This window comes from Aspergillus fischeri, genomic scaffold (assembly GCF_000149645.3).
Source record: "Aspergillus fischeri NRRL 181 1099437636252 genomic scaffold, whole genome shotgun sequence".
NCBI classification, from domain to species: domain Eukaryota; kingdom Fungi; phylum Ascomycota; class Eurotiomycetes; order Eurotiales; family Aspergillaceae; genus Aspergillus; species Aspergillus fischeri.
In genome coordinates, this window is record NW_001509768.1 from 1,660,365 (window position 1) to 1,673,414 (window position 13,050).

At 49.1% G+C, this 13,050-nt stretch overlaps 4 protein-coding genes across 4 annotated transcripts, besides 2 other annotated features; 1 reads left to right on the forward strand and 3 right to left on the reverse strand.

Moving 5' to 3' along the window:
* Window position 1: 1 nt before the first annotated feature.
* Window positions 2-748: a mobile genetic element.
* Window positions 749-852: 104 nt separating this feature from the next.
* Window positions 853-885: a microsatellite.
* A 244-nt stretch (window positions 886-1,129) lies between these two features.
* On the reverse strand, window positions 1,130-2,618 carry NFIA_067370 (uncharacterized protein; the record flags this gene model as incomplete). The annotated part of the gene is made up of 2 exons (XM_001263466.1): window positions 1,130-1,501; window positions 1,554-2,618. The coding sequence occupies 2 exons, from the start codon at window positions 2,616-2,618 to the stop codon at window positions 1,130-1,132; spliced, it is 1,437 nt and encodes a 478-aa protein (XP_001263467.1).
* A 599-nt stretch (window positions 2,619-3,217) lies between these two features.
* On the forward strand, window positions 3,218-4,139 carry NFIA_067380 (uncharacterized protein; the record flags this gene model as incomplete). The annotated part of the gene is made up of 2 exons (XM_001263467.1): window positions 3,218-3,394; window positions 3,459-4,139. 2 exons carry the CDS (start codon window positions 3,218-3,220, stop codon window positions 4,137-4,139), a joined length of 858 nt encoding a protein of 285 aa, XP_001263468.1.
* A 636-nt stretch (window positions 4,140-4,775) lies between these two features.
* On the reverse strand, window positions 4,776-5,969 carry NFIA_067390 (SEC14 family lipid-binding protein; the record flags this gene model as incomplete). The annotated part of the gene is made up of 3 exons (XM_001263468.1): window positions 4,776-5,405; window positions 5,476-5,599; window positions 5,728-5,969. The coding sequence occupies 3 exons, from the start codon at window positions 5,967-5,969 to the stop codon at window positions 4,776-4,778; spliced, it is 996 nt and encodes a 331-aa protein (XP_001263469.1).
* Window positions 5,970-7,609: 1,640 nt separating this feature from the next.
* On the reverse strand, window positions 7,610-10,150 carry NFIA_067400 (Ras GTPase activating protein IRA2; the record flags this gene model as incomplete). Its single annotated transcript, XM_001263469.1, has 4 exons — window positions 7,610-7,770; window positions 7,845-9,684; window positions 9,747-9,880; window positions 9,946-10,150. 4 exons carry the CDS (start codon window positions 10,148-10,150, stop codon window positions 7,610-7,612), a joined length of 2,340 nt encoding a protein of 779 aa, XP_001263470.1.
* Window positions 10,151-13,050: the final 2,900 nt, after the last annotated feature.

A 13,050-nucleotide genomic window follows, 5' to 3' on the forward strand; every position in this document is an offset into this window, starting at 1 on the left:
TTTCTAACCAGAATACTCCAAGCTCATTATTGGTCCATCCATTATTGCTTAGACCAATCAGCCAATCAGGGTCGATATCTTGATACCATTGAGATTGATGGACCTTGCCGGAGAAGATGATCATAGGGGGGAGGGGCCATCCAGAGGCGTTGATGCATTCAATAACAGTGACCCATTCGCGATTCCCTGGTTGTATAGCTCGTACGCGGCTTGTTCGATGACAGGATGCAGTAATAACCTTTGCTGTATGGGCCACACCCATCTGGAAGCCAGTTTCATCAAAATTATAGATATCCTGCTCAGTTATACCATATTTTACTATGGTATTCTGAACCAGACTGAACCACTGACTCATAACCTCTGGATCCTCACATTTGGCGCGCTGGTAGTCATATTTGCGAGTATATTTTGATATAATATCATCATGCCGTTTGATGAATCTAGTAATCCATCTCTCCCTGACTGCTTCCCCCTCTCGCTCATGCAGTAGCAGATTTGCCATTTTGCGTACTATAGCATGTGTTGGTGGTAGGCCACGCTCATCCATATCTAGAATCCACTTCTTTAGTGAAGTTTCTTCTAGCCTGCTAAGCTTCAGGCAGTTTGCTGGTATATCAGCCCGTGCTTTGCGACCACTAATTCGATGGGTAAGGGTAGAGCGTGGGACGTCATATGCAGCAGCTGCAGCTCGTATGCTCTTAAACTGTCCATTTTTGAATGCTTTAACTGCAAGGGATATGCGATCTTCTAATTTAATAGTTGAATCTGCTTGTTTTGAGGCCATATTTGATGAAGAACTGAACTTGATGATTTGGTGTGTTGTAAGAACAGTAAGATTCAGGGGTTGAGGTGGTGGCTCGCTCGGTGTCGTGGCTCGCTCGGTGTCCGATTACGTTAACCATCGATGATGTTGAATTGAACTTATTTAGTCCTTAAACTAGAAAGGTGTCTGGGCAACAATTTTGTGCACAGCATGTTATTACGTGACGCTTGAGCTGGGGGTACTAGACGCTAAAAGCAAAAGAAGGGAAAAAAGTATCCAACGCTTAACAAGCTCAACACAACCCTCGTCATGCATCAGTTGCAGAAAGCTAGCTTACCTCTCCATCGAAGGACTTACTTCCAGGGATCAGGAAGGACGGTGTATATGACCTTCGAGGCCAATTTCCGCCGCCTCAGGGATACCCTTGATCTGTCCGCCATTGTCGATCGGTTTGAATGAGGACCTTTTGGAGCAGGTCTCTAACAAATCATGCTTTGAGGCAGGAGTCAAGTTCATCCACTCGTGGTGTTCGGAACCTAGTAACTCGGGCCCCGTGATATGTCGTCTCGCTGTCTCCGCAGCTTTCGTGAGGTTCTGTTGTTTGCGCTGCATCTCTTCGGCGTCTGCATTGTCTTCGGCGGCGGCTTCCCGCGAGAGGTCGTTGATGACATTCTCCAAGTGGGTGAGGAACTGCCATCTCGAGTTTTGGAAGACAAACATCGACATGATTTCAGGGATCTATCAGGTAGTCAGTAGACTATCGGAGACGAGAAACGAGTGATTGGGATACCTTGTCATCCAGGTAGTGAAGCTCTTCGCCCCCATTCTCGATGAAACGCTTCAGAGCGTCTATCTTCTCACGATCAACAATGGCGGCCTTCAGGGCATACATTAATGTAGGAATGTTTCCTATCTCTTCCAACGGAGCCTCCTCTTCCACTCCAGTGCGACTCAGATTCCCCGACGCTGCTATCGAACTGGCGGCTTTGCTTCGCTTCCGCGGAGAGTGAATTGTAAAATAATCCTCGTTCAGCATGTGAGCCATCTCGAATCCCGATCGTCCACGATGTGTCTTCTCCACAGCGCGCTTTACGCGCAGTCTAACCCATCGTCGTCTTCGAACGAACGAATGGAACCAGGGATGAGTCCCATGCCAGGCTCTTGAGCTAAACGAGAACGAATACTGCCAGCCCTGGTCGTCGACGTCGCCGGACATATCGACGTACCATGACGGCCAAGCCCATTCCCAGCTTGGGTCTGGCACTTGGGCATTGGTGATATTGACAGGGCTCTCGCGGAAGTCATGCGTGACCCAAGGGCCGGGGTCAAGATTGAGTAGCGAGCTGTGCGAGTACAACGGAATGCCGAAAAAGAACCAGCCGCGCTGATTCTCGTAGAGAATGTCCAATTCGCTCACGGAATGAGCACCTTTGGTGTTGTTCTTTGGGTCATAGCCCTGTTGTTGCTGAGGCGCCGCGGAATCGCGCCCGCCGTTCGTTGAGGACGCAAAATCCGTCGCATCGATGTCGTGCTGCTCGATCGCGGCTTGAGAAGGGCCAGCTAGAGCGCTCTCCCCAGATATGGTATTCGCATTCGTATTCATGTGAGTCAATGGATTCACTGACGGGGACGGCATTCTGCTCAAGCTACTGTCGTCCGAAAGCTTCAATCGGTCCGGCTGCCATTTGGCATACTTTCGTCGCTTGAGTTCACCGCGGATGGACACTCTGCTCAATCGTCTGGAGCCAGTTCGTGACCCTGTAGCCGAGGGGATTTGAGACAGCGCCTCTTCATTGTCGGGGCGACGTGAGGGGTCGGTATGGTCGACCAGCGTAATCCGGCGAATGCCTTCCATGGTAATGATGACTCCACGGATTACCTCGATATTTGATCAGAATTTGGTTACAACAGGCCTCCAAGATTGTCTTGGCAGGACACTCTGGCATTATCGCAACATAGTACGGCAATCAATGTAAAGACAAAAGCAATATAGTGGACGTAGATGTACCAGGCATCCACCGAAGCCTCCCGACGAGAGAAAAGGGATGGGAGCATACAGCTCTTATAAGCTTGCAACCCAAAGAAAAATAGAATAAACAAACACAGACGTAGTATCAACTCAATCCCCACGAACCCTCGCAGACAGGACCAGAGAATCGGAGATGGAAACAAAGGAGATAAAACGCGCAACGTTCATGAAGCTTCCAAGTCCTCAAGCTAAACGGAGATATCCCAAACCAGATCGATGACATCGTTGCGGGGCCGTGATCGACAGATTGCCTTAGGCAGCAAACAATTCTCCTCACTAATTAATGCCTCAGGCATCAACCGGCGATATCGATAGGTACCCCGTCCGACCAGAGTAAATAGTGATAGAACATCCCGCACCGCGTCCACCAGCAACAAAAGTCAACAGAACAACCAACCAACAGCAGCAGCAGCAGCATAACAACAATGTCAGTCCCTCACTACCGCAAAATCGAGCTCCAATCGCCCGCAGACTTCACCTACCTGTACGCCAACACGGTCGCCCTCTCCCGCCAAAAGCTCGATCTCCATCTTCCCCCCTCGGCAAACACAAGCGATGGACCGGATCCCATGCGAGAACGCGTGAAGGAATTGGTCGACCAGGTACTATTCTCTAAGCCCCCGGAAAATTCAACGTGTCACTTGAATTCTAAATACTGGATTATAGTACATCAACCAAACATTCACCACCGCCTCCGCCTCAATCAGCATCAACGGCCTCGACTCCTCCTCGTCACAGTTCCCCTTCCCCGCTGCGTTCACGCAACCAACAGAGACAATCGAGTATGAGCCCTATGATACCGAGCTCGCGGCGCGCGTGACATCGCTCTACGCCCAGCTGGAGTCACTTACCACGACAGTCGCGCAGCTGAGGCGAGATGCGCCGGCGCGTGCGGCGAAGGCGTACGCAGAGCAATTGAGGAAAGCTATCGCGGAGGATGAAGAGAATATGGACGAGGACGAGGATGTTGACGGCGAAGCTGGAAATGAAGATGAAAATGAGGATGCGGATGGCGAGGGCGAAGAAGACGTCCCTATGCCTGACGCGGATGCAAGAAACACAACGACGCAGAACGGATCACACAGGCTGCGTCGGAGACTCTCGAAATCAAAGTCTGCGCGGTGGAATTTGCAGATTCCCCTTGTGTCCGACCATGAGGCAGAGCGCTGGCGCAGCGGGGAGATGGCGGAGGTTTATGACGATGCCTTGCGGACTTTACTCCGGCTTCAGGGTGAGGCTGTCCCTGGCGAGCAAGTCGAGAGCGGGCCAGATGGGACCGCGCTGTCCTCGACGCTGGGCAAGGCAGAACGAGCGGCTCGGGCTGCGGAAGTCGTGGAGAAGATGTGACGTTGGAGCGTTTCCCTATTTTCTGTCTTTCTTTCTTTTGGTTCTTGGCGATATCCCCTGGTAGGTTATTTTGGCGTTGGAATAAAGGCTAGTGGTAAGGTGTGATACCAGTCTCATTTACAAACATCACTTTTGCATTTCTCATCAGGTTTCTCAAATGCTGGTTGGCTTAATCAAAGTAAAAGTGTACGAGAACATCAGTCATTGTATTGACTACCCATAGTCAAGCAACCAAATTCCACACTAGATAAACACTTTATATTCAGTCCTGCCATGTGTTCCTATCCTTGCCCGCATCTATAAAAGCGCCGCGTCACTCAGTCGGAGTTGTTGACTATCTATGTTTGGATATTGAGAAGAGGAAAGAGATAAAACGTCCCCCGGTCGGCCCTGAAAGCCACTCCGCCAGGGTAACATTTGACCAGTTATTGAATTTATGCGATGTTGAAATGCGATCATGAAGGACACGGTTGAAGGTACAAGAAGAGGGGCTGTCCGAGGAGTGATAGAGACGGCACTGGTGAAGGACACGCAGGTCGACACGGATGATAGCTGAATTCCTTTACCACATGAATCCAAGAATTTATGTATGCAAGGCAAACGAGAAGAGCAAAGAGAGCAAGAAGGACGGATAGCCTACGCTACGGGCTGAGAGCCCTCTTGCGCGGCGGGATCCTTCACCACAGGACCCAAGTCTTCATTCTTCACGACATCCTGTTCCTCCTTAGGCAGAGCCCACTTGGCCGGCTTGGCCCACTCGGGCTCTTGCCAGGGACCCATATCGCTGAGCTCACAGCCTCCAGCGCACTCGCAGGTACCGCCGAATTCAACGGGGAGGTTCTCGGCAGGGATCTGCTCCAACAATTCCTTCTTGTAACCGGAACCAAGGACGTGGATCTTCTGCACGGTGACGGGGTCGAGGAATCCCTTGACGACGTTGAACACGCTGCTGAAACCCCAGGGGGCATTGATCAGGTACAGCTTGCCCAGGCGCTCGGGGTAATAGTTCTGCGAGATGGCGGAAGCCTGACGCACGTATCCGTACACGGAGGGGACGCTTGTGATGCCGACGCCTTTCAGGTCCATGATGCTGCAGCAGGTCTCGAGCAACTTGCCGGCCTTGCGCGAGCAGGCGGGCAGCCGGGGGTCCGCGAGCTTCTCGTACTCGCACACGAGGTTCTGCAGCATGCGCTCGGCGGTCGTGATCTTGTACATGGCGTTGAGATCGATCTTGCCCAACTTCTCAATGTAGACCGGGCGGCCATCCTATCCGACCAAAGTATTCATTAGCACATAGATGACAAACCACCATTTAAGCACCAAAAAATTGGCCTACCTTGTCTGTCTTGTGGTAGTATTGAGGATAGTACTGGAAGACCTGGGGCTTCTCCTTGTAGTCGAAGGTGCGAACGAGGTCGTCGGTGCCGAATTCTTTCCGCCACTTCTCACAATCGATGAACCTGGTAAAAGCAAACGAATTCACGTATTAGCAAATGGAACAATGCTAAGCATCCACAGTACAGAGGCCAATCGGCAGAGACAAGTAACCCTTGAGAACAAGACAAGGCAGGACAGTCAACAAACATACATAGCCTTAGCAGCAGCCACATCGAACTTCCGGGCTCTCAAGAAGCGCAGCATGGTCAGGGTATCCAGTCTGTCCGTGTATCCCAGCTGCTCCAGCTCACTACGGAGCTGGTCAACCTTTGCATCTTGCTCTGGGGTAGTGTGGCCAGGGTGGCCCGGTTGGGGTTCAGGCGCAGTGGTCGGGAAATCGTAGTCGTCATATTTCGACGTCGTGGCCGACTTGTTCTCAGCTACAGCAGCCATGGTTGCTAATATGGTAGGATCGAATTTGAGAAAGATACAAGCCGAAGAAAGTTATGAATATTTGACCTGGAAATCAAGGGTTGGCCAAGACACTTTATTGAAGAAATTCCGGTCGAAAAGGGGAGGGGAGTGGGGAAGTAAGATAGATTGAGGGAGGCGGAGTGCAGAAAGTATTAGGCAGTCGACTTCTTGATTGCTTCAACGGTGGCAACCTGCAGTCGAGTGAGAGGAGAATGAAGAAGATTTATGTTGTAGATAGATCAGAGCATGACCATAGATGGCTAGACTCTGGAGGAGAAGAATCAAATTGAGCTGGCCGAGGAATAAGTCTCCGTCTTCCGTATGGTCGACCAGCAAGAGACGGTCAAGGAACGCGATACTACGGGAGGGCCTCTAAAACGCGCCCGCTAGTGTATTAAGAGGGTAAGAGGGGCAGGCGAACTTCTTGACAAGACAGAAAACTTGCAGACTACGTAGACAAACACTACGGGATCCACCCGTCTACAAAGTGTCGGTCTGCATCAAACTGCGAGACCGTATAGATAGGTTATCAAAGTCTTAGGTAAGTATAATGGCTAACAGGACTATTTTCTCCCATGAATATAGTAATACCTACCGACGTTCAGCGGGACTGCGAAAAGCCACTTGGCTAGCTTAAGGTCTCTCATCTACTATGATTAGGAACCCGGCTAATAGATAAAAATATAGATACATATTTACATAGACGGCCAGAGCTCATTACACCGCCGTCTCTGTGAGACTTTTTTGTCCCCGTCAGAAGTAGGTCGATAGAGGGCATTGATAGTCAAGGCCAAGCACGGATCTGATCAACCCCAAGACACAACCGACCCAGGCAATAGCACATGGTTCATCCAAGCTGAGTCACAATGGAGAGTAGGGTGTCATTCAACTAGACACGAAGTAGAAAAAGACAAAAAGACACCAAGCCGAATAAGTTTACAGGCAGCGAAGGAACGCAGAAAAAGGCCAATGACCCGATATAAGGCAAGATGGGACAGCAGATGCAACTCATACAGCCGAAGAAGATTCAGAAACAATATAGACGTCAAACAGTGGTGTATCAAGGAGCATTCACAAAATATCAATCATCCAACAGGTATAAACGTTGCAAGTAAAAGACAACACACGGTGATATCAGCGAAATAAAAAGCCAACAAGACAAAGTCAAGCCCAGCTATGGCGTGTTCCCGAACCAGCGGACATCCATAACCAAGGCGAGATATGTGCCCACCATATTACAAGGATGTTCCCGAGTACCAGCAGGATAAGAGTATAAGGTATCAAAGACAACAAGTCATAGGGTATCTGAAAGTCGACCCCTGCTCGAACGCCTAGCCCCCTGGGAGGGGATGTTCGTTGAGACAGGGAACGGAGTAAATATCGTCCATCGCCGTTTCGTAACGCGGAGCAGGTCTTCCCATGTCGAGCGCGCGCCCAAGCTGCCTTAAGCAGCGCGCCCGAGAAATTCGCCCTCGCTCGTCAAATGGAGAATTGTAACACAGCAAGGCCTTTAGAACGAAGGAGTTAGAGTTTCATCCGGGCGTTCGCGGCCAACTATCTGCTCCATCTCGTACACATCGTAATATTAAATGGTCTGGTAAGACGCTGCGCTAATCATCTTACCAGCCCTTCTTCCGTGCAAACCGCTTATTAAGAAGCGTGAGCACCTTAGAAACGTTAAATTGGACATACTCGAGATCGAGATCTTCGAGGTTGTCCTTTTGCATCTCCAGCAAATCGTCAAGCTTGAGATCCAGCTCCAAAAGGCCACGAGCACGACCTAAATACGTAGCACATGGTCAGCCACCGCAGTAGAGTAAATCAACACAAATGGACGGCTGCAGCTGTACTTACCTTTGTAATGAAGACTGATGACAAAGGTACCAGGGAGAGGGCTCTTGAACATGAAGTAGATGTTGGCTCGCCGATTCTCCGGTACGTTGCTCTTCCGAATGACACCCTCCTTCTCGAGTTGCTGGTGGGTGAACTTGTACGGTCCCAGCTCCTGGTGCTTTTGCTGTTTGCGCTGCTTGCCCTCCGACTGACTGCGAACGTTGTGCAGGTATGATTTGTAGGTTTCCAACTGGCCCACCAGGTACGCGTTGTGGTCGCGGATCGTTGCGAAAACTTCCTCGAGCTTCTTTGTCTCTTCAAGGACCTTCTCCTTCAAGGAGCCAAGGTGGACTAATTCCTGCTCCACCTCATCTCGCAAAAGACTGAAGTCGTCGGAACGGTCAATGACGCCCATCTCCTGTAGCTGACTCAGCAGCTCCATGGTCCGAATGCCCTTTCGCACCATCACCGCATCGTTCTTCAGAGTGGCCGCCGCCTCTGCGATTCGATCCAGCCGAAGCGGCCGCCGGGCGATCGCCGAGTTCGGAGGCAATGATCGCAGGATCTGCACGAAAGTCGATTTCGCTTCCATGAAAAACACTTCCTCCTGGGTGATATCGAGGGCGGCCGTCAAATCATCAAGAGCAGTCTCCCATCGACTAAACAGGGGAACGGTGATCGTTCGGTTTTCCTTTCGCGGGACCTGCGCGGGTGCCGATCCCAGTTCTTGCAACAGCTCGTTGAGGTGCGAGTGCTGATCCTGTGCCAGAGCCAGGCTGTGCTTTTCCAGCAGAGCATGGGTAGCATACATCTCATTCAGAGTAATCTGCAACTCAAGGTCGCGCTTGGAAAGAGCTACATAATTATCCATTTCCAAGCTCTCGTAGAAATCTTGGACTTCACAGAGGTCCAGCAAGAATTTGTTGACACGCTCCTTATTCTGCTGAATGAAGGGCTGGAGTTTAGCCATGTATGGCTCCTTGGCGTACGAAGGTTTGTTAGCCAAATTCTGGAGCATCTTCGCAATCAGAGTAAGGGTGCGACGAGGCTTCTCGGTCGGAACCGATTCGATCAGCATGTACGACCTGGGGGTGACAATAGCGGGATTGATGAATCGAAGGAAGAAGAAACCGCCAATCAGTGTGCAAATGGTCTGATCCTGGGCATCCGGATACTTGCGGCGAGACAAGCTCCGAATCTGCTTGCAAATCCATCTGATACCGTAGGGAGCCTCGTCCACGGAGTTAATGATTGTCGTCAGGAACCCGTTCGCAATGTCGGTTAGCATTTTCAGCCGTGGCTCAATGATAGCCTGTACCTGTGCGTTCTCCGCAGCCACCTCGGCTGTGACAGACTTTGGCAGATGACTAGGCAAGGAGCCAGTTTCCTCTTCGATCTCCTTCACCATGTTCTCGTATACCTTCAGAGGATTGATCTCCAGATCAACATCGCGCAGCTCAATCAGAGCATTAATTTGTTCTGCCAGCACTTGCTTCAAGTAACTTTGGCCAGGACCGCGACGCGTGTAGGTGGTCATCATGCGAGAGACAGGTGTATTTTGTCGCAATAGTGACGAGTACTCCGGGGTGTTATCGAATTGGTAAGTGAGAACGGACTGGAACATGGTCAGAAGAAGATGCTCTTCACGGCTCTCGTACTGGTTTCCGTAGATGGTGAACATGACGGTCTGGAGAAGGGAATCAATTTCCGACATGGAGACAAGTCGACACAGATGAGCGATGTGCCGGGGTTCGGATTGCAGAAGAAATAAAAGGTTTCCATATTTCTGCGTTTTCTCATCATTGGGGAAGAAACCCTCTTGGGGATCTTCGTCGTCAAGATGGTTTGCAACTTCGTTTTGCTGCAAGAGATATGAGCGACCCCTCAACGGCAACCAGTTTACCGGGAAATAGAATAACATACCTCTTCGAGCGCCATCCGGTTCTGAATGAGCAGAGCTATCCGAGAGTCTAGATATCGGACATCCTTCTCGAGAACGAAATTCTTCTTCGATTGCGAGGAGATTTTCGCTTTGAGTTCCCGTAGATATTTTTGAGCTGTTCCAGAACCGATTAGACATCTGAACCTATATGTTTCAACCGAGCCAATTGAAGTAACTCACCCTTCGCCAGATCATCGGAAATTTCGAGATCTCTGTCTTTTGCGGACATGGAAAGGTATAGCGCGGTGACGGACAGCCGCTTGGACTGGCGAAGAGACCGTGTATCGTGGGACGACATCGTGTTCTGACGGGTGACGGGTTGGAAAGAAGAAGATGAGGATGTAGATGCTCTCGACGCCGGTTGCAACATTGTTGCTACAGACATATTGTGAAAGAAAAGCTATGGGGGTAGTTGTGCTTGAAAAACTCTCACAAACAGACAATCGCACAGATACGCTCGCACTTATATCAAGGAGAGTCCAGCCACCAGGCTTGACGACACGTTCAGATCAAAGGTGATCACTGGGAACCGCCAGATAATTGTCGCTGGCAGGATTGTAGATGTCAAGATTCAGACGCTGACCATCTATAGTTTGAGGCGTGGACGCGCGCACGTAGCGAAGTCTGCAGATTATACTCCTTATCGCAGGTATCGAAAAGGGACCTATCGGAGCGAGCGAAACGCGATCAATGGAGACTGGCCGAAGGATTATCAATGCGGTAGACGTTTTCGACTGCTCAGTATGCTGTGTTGATATACTAGGAATAAATGAGGGTCGACGCTTTGTACGACTTTCGAGCGGAGCGTTGGAAGCGCTGGCAACGGAGGTATCGATAGTTTTTCAAGAAGGCAGGAGACGGTCGCGGGGCGCGGAAAAGCAATTGAGACAGTCGGAGCTGAATTGTCTCAAGCGGAGAAGTTAAAAAGAACGTCGAGACCGTTGGTGTAGGGGATGGTTGGGAGGGAAAGAATATGCACAGTAAAGTAGGGAGCGCAAGGTGGATGGGAAGAAATTGGTGAGCCGAAAGCGATAGAGTATTGAAACGAAGCAGAGAAGGGGCGGCAGGACGATCAAATATTAGGTGTAATGCGAATAACTTAGCGACTGACAGAGCCAAAATTGAAAGGAGGGTACAAGTGCGTATAGTATTATAGTTGGATAATAATGATATCAAATAATGTCGATGATGGCAAGTTTAATGGATATTAAGAATCAGGAAGCAGGAGGGGTTACGGAGGAGCGGGAAGGAAGAAAGTGTCAAATAAAATAACGAAGGTATACTATGAGTAGACGACTCATTTTGGGTTTAGATATGGGAGAAGCAATAAGAAGAAAATAAGAGAACAAAGGGAAAAGCCAAAAAGGAAAAATAGACAATAAAAAAACAGGAAAAAAAAGAAAAGAAAAGTGGAGGGAGGGGAAGCCAAGGCACCCTCGGATGGGGATTTCTGAATTTTTGGCTCAGGGATAGTACTAACCATCCATTAACTGTTGATACGGTGGAGATAGGCATACCTTACCATGCATTAACGTACGAGACCGAGCGTCTATGCATATGCGAGGAGATATAAGGGCTCAGGAGGTGTTCAAATGAGTCAAAATAAATGGGTTAAATTCCTCATGACATTAAGCAATAATTTGTCGAGAAATGTCCATGGAGGTGCGTGATGATGATGATGATTGTTCCTGACTCCTGACTCCCGAACCCCCATGCATGGTACCTGAGCTTGTACTCTCGTACCTGGGTACGGAAAATACAAGTCCATTCAATACTAATGGATAGGACCCAGCAGTTTGTCAAGTCTTTTCCTGGTACCTGGGTCTAAGCGATGAATATTCAGTATTTCCTTCTGGCAATTAAGAGTAGCAGATATAGGTTAACGGGATTTCTCATACTCCATACCAACAAAAATCACGTTAACTAAATTCATAAAACAGTCCATGCAGGTCATGCCATGCGGCATCTAAATCGGCATTCCCCCGCAAGAAATCCTTCGAAATAGCCAGATGTTGATGTATCTACAGAGCACGAAGTGATGGTTACCTAATTTTTTATGATATGCGGATACATCTAAAGTAGTCTCATCATAATCCTACTGATATCGAACAAATGCCGCTGTCTTCTGTAAGCACAGTAGACTTGAAATATCCAAAGTGATCGCCAGGCTTTGATGTCCAGATAATTGGCAGAGTTGGACAAACCTATCTTTGTCCATTGTTTCACTCTATGCAGGGTTGATGTTCCTTGTTTCCTGCCTTCTGCCTTGTGTCCTTTGGCTTCCATTTCCCCTGTCTTTCAAGGGAAACGGTTGTATCACTTGGTCCTGCTTCGGGCAACAGATCAAGGAGATCTTAACAATTCTACGGTGTATTTAAGGCAAGTTTATCCGAATCAATGTACGGATGATCATCTCCCGCAGTCTTATTTCTCCTTTTTCAGAGTCTGACGTTTGAAAGTTGAAGTCCACCCACTCGATGCAGGACGACGCAAGGGGCATGTCTCCATCCACCGAAGGCTGGAGCCACCTGCCGCACGCACCTGAAATGTCGGTAGGCAGATGCTGGAGACTGGAGACAGTCCTCGAGCTGGAGTATCGCGGTACCCAGCCTGTCCGCTTCCAGCGAATAACGATGGAGAAGGTAACTAGTTCTAACTTTCTTTCCCCTTTTGTGCTGGCGAGGATGGAGTCTATCGAGTAGATACGAAGGACGGAGGAACGGAAAATTAATAATAATATGGTAAATTATGATTATCGTTATGGGGCTAAGTTTTACCCCTGGCCCAGTGCGTTAACCTGTGACCAGCCGGTATCGACTCCCAGATCGCCACCTCTCAAACTGTAGGTCAGATTAAAATGCGGTCTGTCAGAACTATTATTTAGCAGCTAGAGCCTACAGACCTTTTGAAGCATAATCCTCAAATGCGATGAAATTTCCTACAAATTAACTGTTTGAGAATTTATTTCTCATTCTCAATGTAATAATATTGTTGATTTAGCTGGTTGATAATAATGATGACTCCCTGCAGACTCCCCAGTAAGGAAATGTGGAGTGGCGGTTAGACTAGATAGTAGGAGACAAAAACAACCTGGACTAAATGTCTCAAGAGGCCATGATGCAACATTTCTTGCCTTAATCTTTGCCTCCAGAGGTGTCATATGCGGCTGCTATCATTGCAATCTTATCAGCAGCAGCAGCAGCATCATCATTACATCTACTGGAGATTGTAATACCTGAATTCCTGTGTCCATTCCTCAAGGATGTTGATGGTTTTCTGCCATGT